Source organism: Anomaloglossus baeobatrachus, chromosome 5 (assembly GCF_048569485.1).
Source record: "Anomaloglossus baeobatrachus isolate aAnoBae1 chromosome 5, aAnoBae1.hap1, whole genome shotgun sequence".
Taxonomy (NCBI): Eukaryota; Metazoa; Chordata; class Amphibia; order Anura; family Aromobatidae; genus Anomaloglossus; species Anomaloglossus baeobatrachus.
Genome location: NC_134357.1, coordinates 67,777,167 through 67,800,012, shown reverse-complemented (window position 1 = coordinate 67,800,012; position 22,846 = coordinate 67,777,167). Strand labels below are relative to the sequence as shown.

The 22,846-nt window shown below is 44.9% G+C and overlaps 1 protein-coding gene across 1 annotated transcript in view; it reads right to left on the bottom strand.

Annotated features, from left to right (window-relative positions):
- Window positions 1–5,522: 5,522 nt before the first annotated feature.
- The window catches only part of LOC142312629 (scavenger receptor cysteine-rich domain-containing protein DMBT1-like), a 36,591-nt gene continuing 19,267 nt past the window's right edge, over window positions 5,523–22,846 (bottom strand). Inside the window, exons 6-9 of the mRNA XM_075351625.1 lie at window positions 14,649–14,726; window positions 6,818–6,944; window positions 6,463–6,668; window positions 5,523–5,575 (exon numbers count right to left, since the gene is read on the bottom strand). Coding sequence (XP_075207740.1) covers window positions 5,523–5,575; window positions 6,463–6,668; window positions 6,818–6,944; window positions 14,649–14,726 — 464 coding nt within the window. The remainder of the gene's footprint in view (window positions 5,576–6,462; window positions 6,669–6,817; window positions 6,945–14,648; window positions 14,727–22,846) is intronic.

Genomic DNA, 22,846 nt, shown 5'->3' with positions numbered 1-22,846 from the left:
ACTTCCAGCAAGACATCTAGAAGTGGCAGAAGTAGGTAAAACATTTTTATATTCTAACCAGTTCTCAGCCCTTTATAATCAAGCAAAATGCAAAATCATAGAAGAAATGTAGAAATGCGCAAAATATGTCAAAATGTTTTTCTTTTAGAGTTTTCCATTTTGATTTTACATTTGCCCCAAAATATTGTATTAAGACTTGATTATAACTTACTCGTTGTAATTGATGCTGGTTAAAAGAAAAAAAAAACATTAGAAGAGAATGGGAAAAAGAAATAACTTTAATATTTTTGTAAAGCACAATATTAACAATGTTAATAACAGAATATAACACATGCGATCTTCAATATACATTATAAGGATAGGGCTCTGAGAAGTTTTGACAAAATTTCCTCAAGTTTAGTTTGGGCAGATTCACTTAATTCAGGAATACATGTTATTATTGTTTTCATGGCAGTTTCGGGCAGCTCCATCACAAAGGTAATATCGGGGAAGTAGGTTAGGTAGGTAGCAAGGAAGAGGAATTGGAGGAGGTGTGAGGGAATAGGGTCACTGGTGCAGGTAGTAGGGCAAGAAGAAGAAAGTAGCCTTTTACATTTTTCTTCTCTAACCATTTCAAAGACAGTAAATAAACTTGATGAAGTGCGTGAGGAAACAAGATCCACAATATTAGTGGTTTGGGAGACAATTTGCAGCAGATGAGAACTAGAAACAAGTTTAAATATCTTGAACTCCTGACCTGTCTGCTGCCCTTTCTAACTACCATGCTTAACTTCTGCACACTTTGACAAATATGGCAATTGGAAAAATTTGCTCTAAGTGCCACCCAGAACTCATGTACTCCCCTTGGCTAGATATAAATTTATAGGGATGTTTGTACATAGATTTAGGTCTCATTTAAGGGTGCCTTCACACTTTAGCGATGCAGCAGCGATCCGACCAGCGATCTGACCTGGTCAGGATCGCTGCTGCATCGCTACATGGTCGCTGGTGAGCTGTCAAACAGGTAGAATTCACCAGCGACCAGTGACCAGCCCCCAGCCAGCAGCGACGTGCAAGCGACGCTGCGCTTGCACGGAGCCGGCGTCTGGAAGCTGCGGACACTGGTAACTAAGGTAAACATCGGGTATGGTTACCCGATATTTACATTAGTTACCAGCGCACACCGCTTAGCTTAGCGCTGGCTCCTTGCTCTCCTAGCTACAGTACACATCGGGTTAATTAACCCGATGTGTAATGCAGCTACATGTGCAGAGAGCAGGGAGCCGCGCACACTGCTTAGCGCTGGCTCCTTGCTCTCCTAGCTACAGTACACATCGGGTTAATTAACATGATGTGTACAGCAGCTACATGTGCAGAGAGCCGGAGCCGGCAGCACAGGCAGAGTGAGAGCTGCGGAGGCTGGTAACTAAGGTAAATATTGGGTAACCACCTTGGTTACCTGATGTTTATCTTGGCTACAGCTTACCGCAGCTGCCAAATGCGGGCTCCTGCTCCCTGCTCGCTTCATTTCGTCGCTCTCTCGCTGTCCCACACAGCGATCTGTGTGTCACAGTGGGAGAGCGCCTTTGAAGAAAACGAACCAGGGCTGTGTGTAACGAGCAGCGATCTCGCAGCAGGGGCCAGATCGCTGCTCAGTGTCACACACAGCGAGATCGCTAATGAGGTCACTGCTGCATCACAAAAAGCGTGACTCAGCAGCGATCTCGGCAGCGAGTTCGCTGTGTGTGAAGCACCCCTAACTCCTTCAATAAGATAACAACTGACTTAAGACAGGAGAAGGCAATAATATGCAAAGAAAGACAAACACTCTTGCAGACCTTCTTGGGCCATAAAACTGGGGGAAATATATAACATTACAACCTTTGGGAACATGAAAATTAATATATATTATAAATTAAATCTTGCAAAAAAAAAAAGAAGAAACGATGTATCATGCTTTAGGCCTGAAACACACATCCGTGAAACACGTGCGTGTTTGGTCCGTTTCCGTGTATACTGGAGACACGGCCAAACGTGCACCAATGTTACTATATCTCTGCGGTTACAATTGCGTTTTTGGTTATGTCCGTGAGTCCGTCTCCGTGATGCGTTTTTTGGTCCGTGTCTCACGCCAGCATGTCCGTTTTCTGCACGCAACACGCAGCACGGACCCAATGAAAGTCAATGGGTCTGGGCGCACGTCCGAGTTACACGGACGCATCTCTATTTGCTCCCTGTATGTTTTGTGCTTTTTTCATGTGATGTCGGTCTTTTTTCTTTTTCTGTTTCGTTCTCTCCCTCAGCCCGTCGGTCGGTCTCTATGTCTGTCAGTCGGTCTCTCTGTCTTATCTGTCCCTCTAGCTGTCTGACGGTCAGTTTCCCCCCCTCTCTCATACTTACCGTTCCCCGATCTCCGGTGCGGCGCTGCACGGCTGTTATAAAAACTCCGGCGGCTTTTACTATTTTGAAAAAGCCGGCCGCCCATTAATCAATCTCGTATTCCCTACTTTACCCGCCCACCGGCGCCTGTGATTGGTTGCAGTCACACATGCCCACCACACTGAGTGACAGCTGTCTAACTGTACCCAATCACAGCAGCCGGTGGGCGTGTCTATACTGTGCAGTGAAATAAATAAATAAATAATTAAAAAAAACGGCGTGCGGTCCCCCCCCATTTTAATACCAGCCAGATAAAGCCATACGGCTGAAGGCTGGTATTCTCAGGATGGGGAGCTCCACGTTATGGGGAGCCCCCCACCCTAACAATATCAGTCAGCAGCCGCCCAGAATTGCCGCATACATTATATGCGACAGTTCTGGGGCTGTACCCGGCTCTTCCCGATTTACCCTGGTGCGTTGGCAAATCGGGGTAATAAGGAGTTATTGGCAGCCCATAGCTGCCAATAAGTCCTAGATTAATCATGTCAGGCGTCTCCCCGAGATTCCTTCCATGATTAATCTGTAAGTAACAGTAAATAAACACACACACCCGAAAAAATCCTTTATTAGAAATAAAAAACACAAACAAATTCCCTCATTACCAATTTATTAATCCCGACAAACCGGGGAAAGCAGGGAATACGAGATTGTTTAATGAGCGGCCGGCTTTTTCAAATTAGAAAAAGCCGCCGGAACAGTGTGAATGCCGTGCAGCGCCGGTGATCGGGGAACGGTGAGTATGAGAGAGGGGGGGACACTTCAGTCACTCGGGGGATTAGCGGTCAACAGTGAATACTTCACAGGTGACCGCTAATCAGTACACGGCACAAAGACAGAGCCGCGGCATGACAATGAAGTCGGGTGAAGTTCACCCGAGTTCATTCTCATCCCGCTACTCTGTCTTCCGACATGTAGTAACGACATTTTGCATCACACACGTACATTTCACACGGACAACACACACACGTCAGTTATTTCACTCACGCACACACGGACATTCCACACGAACATACGGCTAGCATACGGGATACATACGCAGGCCACACATACCATAAGAACGGGCCTAAAAAAACGGAAAACGGACCCGAAAAACGGCCCGTTTTACACGGACGTGGTTTTCACGGATGTGTGGCGGAGCCCTTACATAGGGTTAAGAAAAGGAGAAAATTAATATATACCATAAATTAAGTCCGTAGTGAAGGACCACCATATGTCCTGATGGCCTCCTCATGATGTGCATTAAGCAATGGTGTCCTGAATATTTGATGACTTTTAGATATACCTGTATATTTTTGCTCATTTTCTGTGACTCATATTCTTCTCTTCCTAAGACTGCAAACTACAAGTATAACCCCTCACCCTCTTTTTCTGACAGATTTTAGAAAACAAGTGGGGTCATGACTTTATAAATATGGGCTTTCCCCAAATTCCATTGACACCTGATTATTTACACCACGAAAATAAACATATTTTCATTAACCCTCTTCAGTCCCCAGGCATTTTGCGTTTTTCCAGGGGGGGGGTTCCTCTCTTTTTTCCAAGAGCCGTAAGATTTTTAAATTTTCCATCAATCTTGCCATATAAGGGCTTGTTTTTTCGGGACAAGTTGTAGTTTTAAATGAAACCATAAGTTTTACTATACACTGTACTGGAAAGTGGCACATTAATTCCAAGTGTAGAAAAACTGCAAATAAAGTGTGATCATACATTAGTTTTTAAGATATTTTATTCCCCGTGTTCACTATATGGTAAGACTGATGTGACAGTGTGATTCCTGAGGGCGGTGCAAGTGCAAGACTTCAAAAATGAATAGGTCTACTTGTATCTAAGGGGTTAAAAAAATTCACAAGCTTGTCCAAAAAAAGTGGTGCACGTTTTGCGGCATTTTCTAAAACCCGTAGCGTTCTCATTTTTCTGGATCTTTGGCTCAGTGATGACTTATTTTTTGTGTCTCGAGCTGGCGTTTTTACCTGTACTATTTTTGTGCAGATGCTACATTTTGATCGCCTTTTATTGCATTTTACGCAAAATTTGCGCCGACCAAAAAACTTAATTTTGGCTTATGGAATTTTTTTGCTGCTACGCCATTTACAAATCAGATTATTTGATTTTATATTTTAAATTATCGGGCATTTATGAACGCGGTGATACGAAATATGTGTATTTTTTTATTTTTTTTAACCCTTTAATTTTCAATGGTGTGAAAAGGGGGATGATTTGAACTTTTAGGGTTTTTGTTTTTTGTTTTTTTTTTTTAATTTTTTAAAACTTTTTTTAACTTTTTTTTATTTTACTAGTCTCCCTAGGGGGCTATATGGATCAAGAATCTGATCGCTATGCCATATCTCCAGATCACAGCTGCAGAGCTAAAGGGTGCTTTACACGCTGTGACATCGCTGTTAGCGATGTGACACACCAGATCGCAGATGCGACCGGCGCTATAAAAACGCTCTATGTGCGATCTCGGCAGATCGCATCTGCGATCTGGGATGTCAGATCGCTAACGAGATTGCTAGCGATGTCACAGCATGTAAAGCCCCCTTAAGAGCTGCAGATATTCTGCTTTACTTTCAATGCCGGCAGTATTCTGGCATTGAGAGGAAGTGACTCATGTTAGCTATAAGTGTCATTACATGACCCTGTGCTACGTAAGTCACGTGATCATGTCACGTCACTTCCGATGGGGGCGGGGTCAGCATAATGCCGGCGCGCATATAAATCGCGCTGCCAGATTTTGGCAGCGAGATGTAAGGGGTTAATAGTCGCAGGTGGAAGCGATTCCACTCGCGACTAGCAGACACACATGTCAGCTGTTGAAATCAGCTGATATGTGCGTGGATCACTGCGGCCTGCCCACGGCAGGGGTGAGGGATTAACCGCACACAATCCATGACCTACGCAGTACATCATGGGTCGCTAAGGGGTTAAATGTGTAATTACATATATTACACTTACTAGGTGAGCCTGGTATTGGGAGAGCTAAGAGAATAAGAAAAATAAATACTTTGTACCTTAGAATTTGTAAAATGTAACTCAGAGCATAATGAAACATAATACAATATATAAGAGCCTTAATACAAGAACAGTTAGAGGATAATGCTTCATTACAACTTACTAGTAGTACTAGGAGTAGTAGTAGTAGGAGTAGTAGAGGGTGCTAGTTAAAACATAGAAAAAAGGAAAAATTGAATTAATTTTAGTAAGCACAATATCAACCATAGTAATAACAGTGCATAATAAAGTAATCCTTCATGATACACTGAGGAATATACTGTGAGAAGTGCGATATCACAGAGTAAAAAATAATGATATTTGTTGCTCCAATATGGTTCAGCTTTTAATTTATCTAGGAGGCCACATGGCACGATGAAATATAAAATATAGAGTAGGACCCCCTGTTGAGATTCGCCATGACATGGCAGGGGTGGCTCAAACAGTTGATCAATTGGTTGCTAAAGATCTCATTTTGTATTATAGTAGAGTTGGAATAAATCCGTGAATTTACACTTTTATTTGATGCATGCCATTTGCATATGTGCTGGCTCCCCTCTCTTTTTGGTTGAGCTTATATTCTTTCTTGATTTGTAATTGAAAATCCATTAGCAGATAAATTAATGAGATTTCAATAATCCCTCCCGCGAGCTGATGGGAATATTCATGTGGAAATTGACTTGTGTGGATTTTTTAATTTGAATTTTTGAATTTGAAGTAAGTAAGGAGCGATATTACTCTGAACTGCCCCAATAATATGTAGCTTTCCCTGTCATTAATAATTGGGAACTATGTCCTTCTGTGACTGTGGCCTGCATAGTTTATTGTATTTTTTTTGGGGTGCAAGAGAGCGGGAGTCCAATTAAGACTTTTGCTATTTCCCCCATGATTTTTATGTACGTGCCTTGCTTGAGTCAAGGATGGTGAGTAGAGCACAATTTGTGATTTTTATATAACAAACTGCTCCCAGTGACCTGGACTTTGTGAAAGTAGACAACCCCTTTAACATGTCATTAATAAACTATCGATTTGATGAATTATTACACATATTACCTGAAAAGCATATGATAAACACCATTTCAAACTCTCCATAGTCGTATGGGTTAACAAATATCAAGGTAATGAAGTTGAATGATGTGTAAAACCTTTGAGTTGTTTGCTCGCAAATCATGCCAAGTTCAATGTGATTCTCGACATCTCCGTCATATATTATCAAATACTCGTAGTCGTAACTGCAAATACCACCATTACTTCGCATACTATAAAAAAAGAGAAATTCTATTAAATTAAATAACTAATTAATTATATAATATGAAACATTAAGTTATTCTGGGGAGAGGGTTAAAAGAAAACCAAAAGGGGGGGGTTTGTAAAAACAAATGTTAGTGCACGTGTAAATATTACTTACTGTATACTACTGAAGTATATGAAGATACAATTATATGGGACCTCAATTATCCAGATGCAATAACTGTAATAGGAATAACCATTTATAAATCCTGTTTCATCATTCAGACTGCCCCCGCATGACGGTGCTGGAAGAAAGCGCGACAAATGATGTGAACAAAAATGACATAATTTTAACCCCTTCTTTTCATTGGATCTACTGGCATGCTCGTTGTCAAGTCCTGTCTTTGGTGCATGCTCAGTAGTTGAGTCTGCAACTTCATTGGCAGATAATTGTCGAGTTACACAGCCACTATATCTGCATCCAACATCAGAAAGCCCAACAAAGCTTCACCTGCCATGGCGGCACTGCCATGAAGGTCAACCTATGACTGGTGTTTATAGGAGACTGTCGTTATTGTTATATATTGCAATAATTGCATGTCAATGTGCCATAAGGCTATGTGCACACGTTGCTAATTGGATGAAGAGATTTCTGCACCATTTCTGCATCTCTTGTCCGGAAAAATGCAACTACAAAAACGTGCAAGTTTACATACACTAATGCGGGCGTCACACGGTACGATATATCAGGCGATATGTCGTCGGGGTCACGTCGGTAGTGACGCACATCCGGCATCGTCTGATATATCATAGCATGTGACAGCTACGTGCGACGGTGAACGAGCAGAAATACTCATCTTCTCGTTCATCGTTGACACGTCGCTCACTTTCAAAAAAATCGACCGTCTGGTTGTTCATCGTTCCCGAGGCAGCACACATCGCTCCGTGTGACATCACGGGAACGATGAACACAGCTTGCCTGCGTCCCGACGGCAATGCGGAAGGAAGAAGGTGGGCGGGAGGTTTACGTCCCGCTCATCTCCGCCCCTCCACTTTTATTGGCCGGCCGCTGTGTGACGTCGCAGTGACGCCGAACGTCCCTCCCCCTTCAGGAAGTGGATTTTTGCCGCCCACAGAGACGTCGTCCGGAAGGTAAGTACGTGTAACGGGGGGTTAACGACTTTGTGCGCCACGTGCAACTAATTGCCCGTGATGCACAAACGACGGTGGCGGGCACGATCGCTCGTGCAATCGCACGATAGATTGGCTCGTGTGATGCCCGCATAAGAGTGCTATGCCTTTAAACAATATGGGACAGCCCATATAATGATGTCATGCATTTAGAAGCCTCTGATAGGGTTATTGGCAACATCTGACTCTAGCGGCACAACTGGAAACCTTGTTTGTTTGTTTTTTAACTATTACTCATTATTTTTGCAGAAGCCACCTATAGTCTGCCAGCAAATATTAGCTTATATCAAGAGTTTGTTCAAAGTTTATTCAAAGTTGTTTATGCAGGCAAGCGTTCATTACTATCTATGTACAGTGGAACCTCGGTTTACAAGTAACTTGGTGTGCGAGTATTTTGCCATATGAGCAAAGCTTGCTGTAAATTTGTAACAAAGTTTACGAGCAATCTTTGCGGTACAAGCAAATACTCACCGCACACACTTCCGGTTCCGTACTTTCACCGCACTCTGAGCTGCTCTTGCAGTCCACACAAAGACAGACAAACACACACAAACACACATAAACACACACGCACACACATATATTATGCTCATCTTACCTTCCGTTCCCTTGGCAGCCTCCTGGTTCTTGTAGTCCACAGGTACAGTAAGTGTATCGGTAACCATTGTGACGATGGAGAAACTTCCGCTGTTTCCGCGATGGTTACCAGATACACATACCTGCGGACTACAAGAACCAGGAGGCCGCCGAGGGAACGGAGGGTAAGGTGAACATAATGTGTGTGTGTGTGTGTGTGTGTGTGTGTGTGTTTGTGCGTGTTTGTGCTTGTGTGGAATGGCACAATAGGGGACATTGCACAAGTTGTGGAACGAATTGTCTGAGCTTCCATTATTTCCTATGGGAAATGTTGCTTTCCTAGATGAGTAACTTGGTTTATGAGCACACTCACATAATGGATTGTTCTCGTAAACCAAGGTTCCACTGTAGTTATTTATTTACACATTTTCTCCAGTTCACATCGGGCCCTCTGAGGTCATAATAATAAATTTTGTTTGTTGATGTTGTACCCATGATATGCCAACAGGTATTCCTTATATCTGAAATGTGACCTACTTCTACAAGATTATCAACATAAAGGCAAGCACTTTTTCTTCACAACCACAATTGTGATAAGTAGACATAATCAAGTGTATATACAGTACAGACGAAACGTTTGGACACACCTTCTCATTCAAAGAGTTTTCTTTATTTTCATAACTCTGAAAATTGTAGATTCACATTGAAGACTTCATAACTATGAATTAACACATGTGGAATGAAATACTTAACAAAAAAGCTTGAAACAACTGAAAAGATGTCTTATATTCTAGGTTCTTCAAAGTAGCCACCTTTTGCTTTGATTACTGCTTTGCACACTCTTGGCATTCTCTTGATGAGCTTCAGGAGGTAGTCACCGGAAATGGTCTTCCAACAGTCTTGAAGGAGTTCCAAGAGATGCCTAGCACATGTTGGCCCTTTTGCCTTCACTCTGCGGTCCAGCTCACCCCAAACCATCTCGATTGGGTTCAGGTCTGGTGACTGTGAAGGCTAGGTCATCTGGCGTAGCACCCCATCACTCTCCTTCTTAATCAAATAGCCCTTTCACAGCCTGGAGGTGTGTTTGGGGTCATGGTCCTGTTGAAAATAAATAATGGTCCAACTAAACGCAAACCGGATGGAATAGCATGCCGCTGCAAGATGCTGTGGTAGCCATGCTGGTTCAATATGCCTTCAATTTTGAATAAATCCCCAACAGTGTCATCAGCAAAGCACCCCCACACCATCCCATCTCCTCCTTCATGCTTCACGGAGGGAACCAGGCATGAAGAGTCCAATCCGTTCACCTTTTCTGCGTTGCACAAAGACACGGTGGTTTGATCCAAAGATCTCAATTTTGGACTCATCAGACCAAAGCACAGATTTCCATTGGTCTAATGTCCATTCCTTGTGTTCTTTAGCCCAAACAAGTCTCTTCTGCTTGTTGCCTGTCCTTAGCAGTGGTTTCCTAGCAGCTATTTTACCATGAAGACCTGCTGCACAAACTCTCCTCTTAACAGTTGTTCTAGAGATGTGTCTGCTGCTAAAACTCTGTGTGGCATTGACCTGGTCTCTAATCTGAGCTGCTGTTAACCTGCGATTTCTGAGGCTGGTGACTCGGATAAACTTATCCTCCGCAGTAGAGGTGACTCTTGGTCTTCCTTTCCTGGGGCGGTTCTCATGTGAGCAGTTTCTTTGTAGCGTTTGATGGTTTTTGCCACTGCACTTGGGGACACTTTCAAAGTTTTCCCAATTTTTCGGACTAACTGACCTTCATTTCTTAAAGTAATGATGGCCTCTCCTTTTTCATAATACAAATACATAATACAAATTTTAACAGTCTATTCAGTAGGACTATCATCTGTGTATCCAACAGACTTCTGCACAAAACAACTGATGGTCCCAACCCCATTTAAAAAGCAAGAAATCCCACTTATTAAACTTATTAAACCTGACAGGGCACACCTGTGAAGTGAAAACCATTTCCGGTGACTACCTCTTGAAGCTAATCAATAGATTACCATGAGTGTGCAAAGCAGTAATCAAAGCAAAAGGTGGCTACTTTGAAGAACCTAGAATATAAGACATATTTTCAGTTGTTTCACACTTTTTTGTTATTTCATTCCACATTAATTCATAGTTTTGATGCCTTCAATGTGAATCTAAAATTTTCAGAGTCATGAAAATAAAGAAAACTCTTTGAATAAGAAGTTGTGTCCAAACGTTTGGTCTGTATTGTATATATATATATATATATATATATATATATATATATATATATATATATTATATAAAGCTGAGTGTATGTGTGTGTGTATGTATGTCCGCCACAGGAATCCGCACCGTCGCATTTACAATCACAAAATTTTGCACAGACACCCCATGTGACCCAGGGAGCGTCGTAGACTATGTTTTGACAGAAAAGTTTAATCCCGTGCTTTACAGTTAGTCTCTAAAATCCTGCCGCCATTAAACTGAATGGAGGTGGGAGATATAGGTTATTAATAGCAACTGTCGGTGGTTGCTATAGGAACAAAATAAACTGTTAGTTGAAGCTTATGTGTGAGGTAATATGATGTCGGTCGAGAGATGGATAGAGAGATAGAAAAAGACAGACAGACAGAGACACAGACAGAGACAGATGGGGAAACAGACAGACAGACAGGGAAAGAGACAGCCCTGGAAAGAGACAGCCCTGGAAAGGGACAGATGCGCAAAGAGACAGATGGGCAAAGTGACATACGGGCAAAGAGACAGATGGGCAAAGAGACAGACAGGGAAAGAGACAGACAGGGAAAGAGACAGACAGGGAAAGAGACAGACAGGGAAAGAGACAGACGGGGAAAGAGACAGAAGGGGAAAGAGACAGCCCTGAAAAGAGACAGCCCTGGAAAGAGTCAGCCGGGCAAAGAGACAGCCCTGGAAAGAGAGAGCCCTGGAAAGAAACAGACAGGGGAAGACACAGACGGAGAAAGAGACAGCCCTGGAAAGAGACAGACGGGCAAAGAGACAGACGGGCAAAGAGACAGATGGGGAAAGAGACAGACGAGGAAAGAGACAGACGAGGAAAGAGACAGTCCTGGAAAGAGTCAGCTGGGCAAATAGACAGACGGGGAAAGAGACAGACAGTGAAAAATACAACCCTGGAAAGAGACAGCCCTGGAAAGGAACAGACGGGCAAATAGACAGCCAGGGAAACAGACAGCTGGGGAAAGAGACAGTCCAGGAAAGAGACAGTCCTGGAAAGAGTCAGCTGGACAAAGAGACAGCCCTGAAAAGAGAAGGCCCTGGAAAGAGACAGACAGGGAAAGACACAGACGGAGAAAGAGACAGCCCTGGAAAGAGACAGACGGGCAAAGAGACAGACGGGCAAAGAGACAGATGAGGAAAGAGACAGACGAGGAAAGAGACAGTCCTGGAAAGAGTGGGGTTCGTTTCTCTTACCTAAAGTGCAAGTGCAGGATGAAAGGATCCACAGTGTGCCTAAGGTGTCAGCAACCCAGATACAGTCCCTTTAGCGAGTCTAAGCCTAAGGCTCCCCACCTTGAAAAAGCTAAACCCACCCGCGAAACGCGCGTCGGATGGAGATCTTGGGCGTTTATTAGGGAATCCACTCGCTAAAGGGACTGTATCTGGGTTGCTGGCACCTTAGGCACACTATGGATCCTTTCATCCTCAACTTGCACTTTAGGTAAGAGAAGCGAACCCCATTCTGTGCCTTGTAATAAGCTATTCCACTTACCATGTAACTCTAAATTGTTATTTTACCACTGCTGGTCTGACGTTTATGTAATATATGGATTGCAAACTGTCATGATAATGGGACTATTGTAATTTTATCCCTATTGGTCTGGTAGTATACCTCTTTTAAATTTTTTTCTTGTTGTGTCAGTCCTAATAAAGTATTGATTTTGCACTTTACTCTTTTCCTCCTGTGTTTGATTAGTACTATGAGTAGTGCTGACACCCTTCCCGTCCTACCTTGGCTGGTTCGGTGTTTACATTAATGGCTCATATTTTGAGATATGTGTTGATAATATATATATATTTGTTGTGACTTTGTCTTCAAATATGTATGTATTCCTGCATGTGTACGTATCTGTGTATCTGCGTGTCTGTGTGTGCATGAGACTGAGACTTTTTTTGCCCGGGCCCACGAAGACCTGAAGCCGGACCTGGCAGCAAGCAAGGGTGTCCTGAATGTTTGACCAGTTTTAAATATACAGTTAGGTCCAGAAATATTTGGACAGTGACACAAGTTTTGTTATTTTAGCTGTTTACAAAAACATGTTCAGAAATACAATTATATATATAATATGGGCTGAAAGTGCACACTCCCAGCTGCAATATGAGAGTTTTCACATCCAAATCGGAGAAAGGGTTTAGGAATCATAGCTCGGTAATGCATAGCCTCCTCTTTTTCAAGGGACCAAAAGTAATTGGACAAGGGACTCTAAGGGCTGCAATTAACTCTGAAGGCGTCTCCTTCGTTAACCTGTAAGCAATGAAGTAGTTAAAAGGTCTGGGGTTGATTACAGGTGTGTGGTTTTGCATTTGGAAGCTGTTGCTGTGACCAGACAACATGCGGTCTAAGGAACTCTCAATTGAGGTGAAGCAGAACATCCTGAGGCTGAAAAAAAAGAAAAAATCCATCAGAGAGATAGCAGACATGCTTGGAGTAGCAAAATCAACAGTCGGGTACATTCTGAGAAAAAAGGAATTGACTGGTGAGCTTGGGAACTCAAAAAGGCCTGGGCATCCACGGATGACAACAGTGGTAGATGATCGCCGCATACTTTCTTTGGTGAAGAAGAACCCGTTCACAACATCAACTGAAGTCCAGAACACTCTCAGTGAAGTAGGTGTATCTGTCTCTAAGTCAACAGTAAAGAGAAGACTCCATGAAAGTAAATACAAAGGGTTCACATCTAGATGCAAACCATTCATCAATTCCAAAAATAGACAGGCCAGAGTTAAATTAGCTGAAAAACACCTCATGAAGCCAGCTCAGTTCTGGAAAAGTATTCTATGGACAGATGAGACCAAGATCAACCTGTACCAGAATGATGGGAAGAAAAAAGTTTGGAGAAGAAAGGGAACGGCACATGATCCAAGGCACACCACATCCTCTGTAAAACATGGTGGAGGCAACGTGATGGCATGGGCATGCATGGCTTTCAATGGCACTGGGTCACTTGTGTTTATTGATGACATAACAGCAGATAAGAGTAGCCGGATGAATTCTGAAGTGTACCGGGATATACTTTCAGCCCAGATTCAGCCAAATGCCGCAAAGTTGATCGGACGGCGCTTCATAGTACAGATGGACAATGACCCCAAGCATACAGCCAAAGCTACCCAGGAGTTCATGAGTGCAAAAAAGTGGAACATTCTGCAATGGCCAAGTCAATCACCAGATCTTAACCCAATTGAGCATGCATTTCACTTGCTCAAATCCAGACTTAAGACGGAAAGACCCACAAACAAGCAAGACCTAAAGGCTGCGGCTGTAAAGGCCTGGCAAAGCATTAAGAAGGAGGAAACCCAGCATTTGGTGATGTCCATGGGTTCCAGACTTAAGGCAGTGATTGCCTCCAAAGGATTCGCAACAAAATATTGAAAATAAAAATTTTTTTTTGGGGTTTGGTTTATTTGTCCAATTACTTTTGACCTCCTAAAATGTGGAGTGTTTGTAAAGAAATGTGTACAATTCCTACAATTTCTATAAGATATTTTTGTTCAAACCTTCAAATTAAACGTTACAATCCGCACTTGAATTCTGTTGTAGAGGTTTCATTTCAAATCCAATGTGGTGGCATGCAGAGCCCAACTCGCGAAAATTGTGTCACTGTCCAAATATTTCTGGACCTAACTTTACCTGTATATTTTTGCTCATTTTCTGTGACTCATTCTTCTCTACAAACTACAAGCACCTCACCCTCTTTTTCTGACAGGTTTTAAAAATTAAGAGGGATCATGGCATTTTAAATAAGGTCTTTCCCCAAATTCGAATGATACCTGATTATTTACACCAGGAAAATAAACATGTTTTCATTAAATGTGTAATTACATATATTACACTTACTAGGTGAGCCTGGTGTTGGGAAAGGTAAGATTACAAAAAAAAATACTTTGTACCTTAGAATTTGCACAATGTAACTCAGAGCATAATGTAACATAATACATTATATAAGAGCATTAATACAAGAACAGTTAGTAGATAATGCTTCATTACAACTTACTAGTAGTACTAGGAGTACTAGGAGTAGTAGTAGCAGTAGTAGGAGTAGTACTAGCAGTGGTATGAGTAGTAGAAAGTGCTAGTTACAACAAAAAAAAAGGAAAAATGTAATTAATTATTTTCATTTTGGTAAGCACAATATTAACCATAGTAATAACAGTGCATAATAAATTAAACTTTCATGATACAAGGAGGAATATACTGTGAGAAGTGCGATATCAAACAGTAAAAAATAATAATACACTGATATATTTGCTATTTGGATAGATCACTCATGATACAAGTTAATACATTAAAGAAATTGCTGCACAATGTGCTCAGGTAGCTGCTTCTAAATTTCTTGAACTTTACATTGGGCAGATTCACTTAAATCAGGGGGAAATTTAATTCAAGTTGAATAAATTTGATGCAAATTAAATCAGCCGGTAGGTGTAAAGAATATTAGTGCAGTATTCTTCCAACCCTCCAAATAACACTCCTCTTACCACAAAGTCTCCAGTTGATTCATTTATCATCTTATTTTTATTCTATACTCTACTTCCCTTATTTCTGGGTCTTCCATTCACAAGGTTCCAAGTCAGCACACGAGATACCATGTGTTGTGAACATAAACACTCTCATAGACGGGTAACAGAAAAAGTGAAGACCTAATACAGGGAGAAAAGGTGCATGCACCCAACTGGTCCCTGTAGAGACTAGAAAGACCCTAGCCGCACAACTAACAACTTGACCTCGGACCTTACTGCCTAAACCACTGTAGAGCGATTTCTCATACATCTTGAGGGACTAAAAGGCAGGCTGCAACACATTGCCAACAAGTAGAGAGGAAGGTGTGCAGGAAGACACAAAAACTCAGGGTGAGAGAACTAAAACACATTCATGTAAGGTGAAATGGATAGGAGCTAGGAAGAAAAACAAACCAACTCACAGCAGGAACTCAACTGGTGTTTACCCAAAGGTAAACCCTTAAACTGAAGGGCTGGAAGTCCCAGATACAAATCCACCGAGAAGAGCTGCCATGCAACAACAGGTCACCAGAGCAAACCTTCAAACTGAGCCATAATACCATGTACATAAGTGACAAGTCACACTGCGTACAGTCACGTAGATGCTAAACAAATCATGTACCCGTGTCTCACCTAATACTATGGTGCGAGGTTTGTCGGATGGCATACGCACACAAATGGACGTTAGAAGGTAGAAAAAAGAATACTGAAAATAGTAGAATTAATCAGATGACCACTTCCAGCAAGACATCTAGAAGTGGCAGAAGTAGGTAAAACATTTTTATATTCTAACCAGTTCTCAGCCCTTCATAATCAAGCAAAATGCAAAATCATAGAGGAAATGTAGAAATGCGCAAAATATGTCAAAATGTTTTTCTTTTAGAGTTTTCCATTTTGATTTTACATTTGCCCCGAAATATTGTATTAAGACTTGATTATAACTTACTCGTTGTAATTGATGCTGGTTAAAAGAAAAAAAAACATTAGAAGAGAATGGGAAAAAGAAATAACTTTAATATTTTTGTAATGCACAATATTAACAATATTAATAACAGAATATAACACATGCGATCTTCAATATACATTATAAAGATAGGGCTCTGAGAAGTTTTGATATAATTTCCTCAAGTTTAGTTTGGGCAGATTCACTTAATTCAGCAATACATGTTATTATTGTTTTCATGGCAGTTTCGGGCAGCTCCATCACAAAGGTAATATCGGGGAAGTAGGTTAGGTAGGTAGCAAGGAAGAGGAATAGGAGGAGGTGTGAGGGAATAGGGTCACTGGTGCAGGTAGTAGGGCAAGAAGAAGAAAGTAGCCTTTTACATTTTTCTTCTCTAACCATTTCAAAGACAGTAAATAAACTTGATGAAGTGCGTGAGGAAACAAGATCCACAATATTAGTGGTTTGGGAGACAATTTGCAGCAGATGAGAACTAGAAACAAGTTTAAATATCTTGAACTCCTGACCTGTCTGCTGCCCTTTCTAACTACCATGTTTAACTTCTGCACACTTTGACAAATATGGCAATTGGAAAAATTTGCTCTAAGTGCCACCCAGAACTCATGTACTCCCCTTGGCTAGATATACATTTATGGGGAAGTTTGTTCTTGGATCTAGGTCTCATTTAACTCCTTCCATAAGATAACAACTGACTAAAGACAGGAGAAGGCAAAGAAATATGTAAAGAAAAACAAACAATCTTGCAGACCTTCTTGGGCCATGCAACTTTGAGGTAAATATATAACGTTACAACATTTGGGAACACGGAAATAAAAATATATTACAAATTAGATATTACAAAAAAAAGAAGAGATGTATCATGCTTTACATGGGGTTATCAAAAGAGAAAATTAATATATACCATAAATTAAGTCAGTTCGGATAGGACCACCACTTGTCCTGATGGCCTCCTCTTAACATGCAGCAAGCAGGGCTGGCATCAGCACATGGCACATACGGGCAAAAGCTGGGGCCTGGGCCGCTGGGGGGGCCCACTCGCCGGCATCAGCGACAATTATCAGTTCCCGGCTGCCAGTCTTGCACCTGCTCCCACAGCGTTCAGCTGCGTTGTGTAGCATGCCGTGCACTGCTGTCCCACAGATAAAGGGAAAGAGGAGCCACTGCGCAGCATCACCAGGAAGCAGGCACACAGCTGTAAGATGGCTTTGCACCGACCACCCCCCTGCTTCCCCTAGCAGTATGGTTCCCCAGACCTGTTTGAGCCACCCCCAAAGCAGTATGGGTCCCCAAGACCTGTATGAACGACCCACCAGAGCATTATGGGCCCCCAGACCTGTATAAGCCAACCCAGACTGGTATAGGCACCCCAGACCTGTATGGGCTACCCCCACATAGCAATATGGGTCCCCAGACTTGTATGAGCCACCCTCAGAGCAGTATAGGTCTCCAGACCTATATTAGTTACCCCCCAAGGCAGTAGTGGCACCAGACCTGTATGAGCTAGCCCCCAGAGCAGGATGGGCCCCCCAGACCTGTATGAGCTAGCCCCCAGAGCAGTATGGGCCCCCAGACCTGTATGATCCATCTTCCAGAGCAGTATGTGCCCCCAGACCTGTATGAGTCACCCTCCCAGAGCAGTATGAACCTCCATACCTGTATGAGTCACCCTCCCAGAGCAGTATGGACCCCCAGACCTGTATGAGCCACCCCCACACCGATATGGGCTCCCAGACCAATATGAGCTACTCTTCAGTGCAGTATGGGCCCCCAGATTTGAATGAGCCACACCCCAGAGCAGTATGCCTCCCAGTAACGTCTAAGCCTCTCAGCTCCCAGTAATGTGTATGTCTCCCAGTAATGTGTATAACCCAGTAATGTCTATTCCCCCAGCCTCTCCTGTGATGCATATACTGTAGCCTCCAGCCTCACCTGTGATGTATATACTGCAGTCCTCAGCCCTCCCTGTGAAGTATATACTGTAGCCCACACCTCCACTGTGATGAATATACAGTAGCTCAAGCCTTTACTGTGATGTAGTAGTAGTATATACTGTAACTCCCAGCCTTCCTTTTGATGTAAATACTGTAGCTCTCAGCCCCTCCTGTGATGTTTATATTGCAGACCCCAGCCTCTACTGTGATATATATATTGTGAGACTATGACCGGGGTTATCTATGACGGCCGGTACGTCTCGCCCCAGTTGTGCTCACTCCATGCATAGAAAGCAACTCCACTCCAGGGTTTATGCTGTTTCCCTGCAGGCTGAAAGGAGGGTTAAAAGGAAACAGGAACATGGGCGTGGGGCCTTAGTGTGAGGGAGTGAACACAACTTCCTGAGTGTCTGCCCGGGGAGCACATGTAAATTGTTGTTGGACTTTTGGTTTGTGTAATAAACCGTGTGCCGTGACCATTGGTGCCTGGATCCCGTGTCTTCTGCCGTGCAGCCGACCACGCTACCTCACAGATAGTGGAGAATGCGGGCATGCCAGCCCGGTGAGGTGTAGCATCCATCCCTGGTGACCCGGTAGCACATGTCCTGGATTCGAACGGCTATACTACAGCCCAAACCCGGTGATGCCATGGAGGACATACTAAAGCAGCTGGCTCAGGCTAATGCACAGCAACAACAGGCTAATGCACAGCAACAACAGGCTAATGCACAGCAACAACAGGCTAATGAACAGCAGCAACAGACCAATGCACACCTGCTCCGGTCGTTGGAACGTCAGCAGCAATCCTTGCAATTGCAGGAAAAAAGGCACCAAGAACAGATGGTTCTCCTGGCCAAGTCGATCCGTGCCGGACCAGCAGCAACAACCCTGGAACCGGGTGACGACGGCAGCGTCCGGAAAGTGGTGAGACAAGCGTTGCAAAAGATGACCCCGGGGGATGATGTGGAAGCGTTCCTGGCGGTGTTTGAGCGGGTGGCCGAGCGGGAAAAGCTGCCGACCCCCCAGTGGGCTGAGGTATTGTCGCCCTATCTGACGGGGGAGCCCCAAAAAGCGTACCTGGACCTCTGTACCGAGGACGCCATAGAATATGCGACTCTGAAAGCCGAAATACTTGCTCGGTTGGGGGTGAATACCTATGTACGGGCTCAGCGGGTAAATCAGTGGTTCTATGAGGAAGCCAAACCCGTACGCTCCCAGGCCTATGACTTGTTGCATCTGGTAAAGAAGTGGTTGCAGCCTGACACTCTGAGCCCTGCGCAAATGGTGGAAAGGGTAGTAGTTGATCGCTTTGTGCGCACTTTACCCGTCACCATTCAACGGTGGGTCGGTCAGGGTGACCCAAGTACCCTGGACCAATTAGTATGCCTGGTTGAGCGGCATGTGGCTACGTAGGACTTGATACGGGACACTGAGACTTTGCGTACCGCCCGTCGGTCCGGCCCCTCCAAGCCTAGAGTCAAGGACCCACCGCTGACACCGGTGCGGGAGACCGCTACCGTCCTGTCCGAGGCCGCGCCCACCGTCCCTGAGGTCCGGAAGGCTATGTACCCTAAACGACAACTCGTCAAGGGGGTTTCCTTCCCTATTAGATGTTGGCGGTGCCAGCGGGTGGGACATATGGAAGCCCAGTGTCCACTCACCACGGAGCCCATGGATTGTGGGGTTACCCGGCGGGGTTCAATGTATGCTCAGGTGGTGTGTACCGCTGACCTTGTCTCCCCAGAGACTGAGCCCCACTTGTGCCAAATACAGGTGAATGGATGTCCGGTTACAGGCTTGTTGGATTCCGGAAGCTTAGTGACCATGGTGCGATCAACCCTAAGGGCTGAAGTAAAAGCCACAGGACGTACCGTGGGGGTGGTTTGCATACATGGGGACCGCCGAGACTATCCCACGGGGATTGTCACCATCACAGCACCCTGTGGTCAGGTGCAACATGAGGTGGGACTTATTAACACTCTTCCCTATGACGTGATCCTAGGAAGGGATCTGCCCTATTTTTGGACTTTATGGAAGGGGCCTCCTAAGTCCCCTCAGATATTGGACAGTCCGGGACCTGAGCCCGACAATCCCGAATCCGGGACGCCTGCCGTAGGGATCCCCATGATAGGGACAGAATGTGAACCCGATAGGTCGCCCCTAGAGGTTTTGGCAGGAGAGGCTGAGATGGTCGAGCCCATCCCGGAGTTGGAGGCGTCCCCGGATACGTTTGGGACAGCCCAACTCCAGGATCCTACATTAATACATGCCCGGAGTCGGGTGACAGTGGTTGACGGGGTGGCACAGCTGCCCGGTGCCCAGGAAAGGTACCCCCATTTCGCTCTTAAACAGGATTTACTCTACCGGGTAGATGAAATACGGGGCGTGGGGGTAGAGCAGTTGGTGGTGCCCAGGCCATATCGCCGGCGGGTCCTCGACTTGGCTCATAAACACCTGATGAGTGGCCACCTAGGGGTCAAGAAAACGCAGGAGCGAATATTGCAAAGGTTCTATTGGCCCGGGGTCTTTGGGGAGGTAAAACGGTTCTGCGAAACCTGCCCGGAGTGTCAACTTACCGCACCCCTGGCCCACTTTCGCAGTCCGTTGGTACCCTTACCCATTATAGAAGTCCCTTTTGAATGGATAGGGATGGATCTGGTGGGGCCCCTCGTAAAGTCCGCTCGAGGGCACCAACACATCCTATGATCGTTGACTATGCCACTCGGTATCCAGAGGCGATACCTCTCAGACATACTGCAGCGAAGCTTATAGCTCGGGAGTTGTTTGCTGTGTTCTGCCGGGTGGTGCCGGGTGGGGTTGCCCAAGGAGATCTTTACGGATCAGGGGACCCCATTCATGTCTAAAGTGACCAAAGAGCTATGCCGGCTACTCCAGATCAAGCAGTTGCGTACGTCTGTGTATCATCCTCAGACGGACGGTTTAGTGGAACGATTCAATAAAACCCTGAAAACCATGCTCAAAAGGGTGATTTACAAAGAAGGGAAAGACTGGGATATGATGCTTCCCTATTTGATGTTTGCCATCCGAGAGGTGCCACAGGCATCCACGGGGTTTTCGCCTTTTGAGTTGTTATACGGGCGACATCCCCGGGGATTGTTGGACCTGGCAAAGGAAACATGGGAGCAAGAGCCCACCCCCCATAAAAGTGTGATTGAACACATTTTAGGAATGCAGAACCGCATAAGCGCGGTCATGCCAATTGTGAAGGAGCATTTACAGGAGGCTCAGGCCGCGCAAAGCGGCCGCTACAATAGACAAGCCACCGTGTGGACCTTTAACCCCGGGGATCGGGTGTTGGTATTGATCCCCACGGCGGAGAGTAAATTCCTGGCTCAGTGGCAAGGCCCCTACGAGATAAAGGAAAGAGTCGGGGTGGTCAACTATAAGGTATTGCAGCCCGGTAGGCGGAAACCTGAACAAATATACCATGTCAACCTATTAAAACCTTGGCAGGAACGGGAAAGCCTGATGGTTGCTTTTTCCCCATCTACCTCCTCTTCGGGTCGTTCAAACCCGGCTCCAGCGACTTCCGGAGAGAACGAACCGGAAGTAAGGATTGGAGAAGCCCTCACCAAGCAACAGAGGCGAGAGGCCAGACGGCTGGTTCAGCAGAACCCCGATGTCTTCTCCGAACTGCCTGGTAGAACCAGTCTGATACAACATGACATTGTCACCGAGCCTCACCTGAAGGTACGCCTGAAGTCATACCGGGTGCCGGAGGCTCGAAGACAAGCCATATCAGAGGAAGTGAAGACAATGCTACGCCTCGGGGTCATCGAAAAATCCCGGAGTGAATGGGCTAGTCCCATTGTCCTAATACCAAAACCCGATGGCTCCTTAAGGTTCTGCAACGACTTTAGGAGATTGAACGAAGTATCCAAGTTCGATCTCTACCCCATGCCCTGGGTGGATGAGCTGATTGATAGGCTGGGAAGGGCGCAATATTTCACCACGCTCGACCTGACCAAGGGGTACTGGCAGGTGCCACTGACGGAGTCTGCCAAGGAGAAAACCGCTTTTGTTACGCCGGAGGGTCTCTTCCACTATTTTGTCTTGCCTTTTGGGTTACATGGCGCTCCGGCCACGTTCCAGAGGTTGATGGACCTGGTGCTGGAACCCCACCAGGCGTATGCATCAGCGTACCTTGATGACATCATTATTTACAGCTCTGAGTGGCAGACCCACTTGGAAAAGGTACAAGCGGTGGTGAACGCGCTCCGAACAGCCGGATTGACAGCCAATCCCAAGAAATGTGCGTTGGGGCTCACGGAAGCCCGCTACTAGGGCTACGTAATAAGCCAAGGAGTGATTAAGCCCCAAATTAACAAAGTTAAGGCGATCCAGAAGTGGCCTAGACCCCTGACCACGAAGCAGGTTAGGGCCTTCCTGGGTATCGTGGGGTACTACAGGAGGTTTGTAAAAAATTTTGCAGGACTATCAGCCCCCTTGACGGACCTTCTCAAAGGCAAGAAGTCCATCATGGTGCGCTGGACTCAGCAGGCCGAGGACTCATTCCGGGCCCTGAAGGGGGTCCTGTGTGGACAGCCCGTTCTTATCAACCCTGATTTCCGGAAGGAGTTCATAGTACAGACTGACGCCTCGGAGGTCGGCCTGGGGCAGTGCTGTCTCAGGTGGTTCAGGGGGAGGAACACCCCGTCACCTTCTTAAGTAGGAAGCTCACTCCTCCCGAGCGGAATTATAGCGTAGTAGAGAAGGAGTGCCTGGCGATCAAGTGGGCCTTGGAGTCCCTACGCTATTACCTGCTGGGACGACAGTT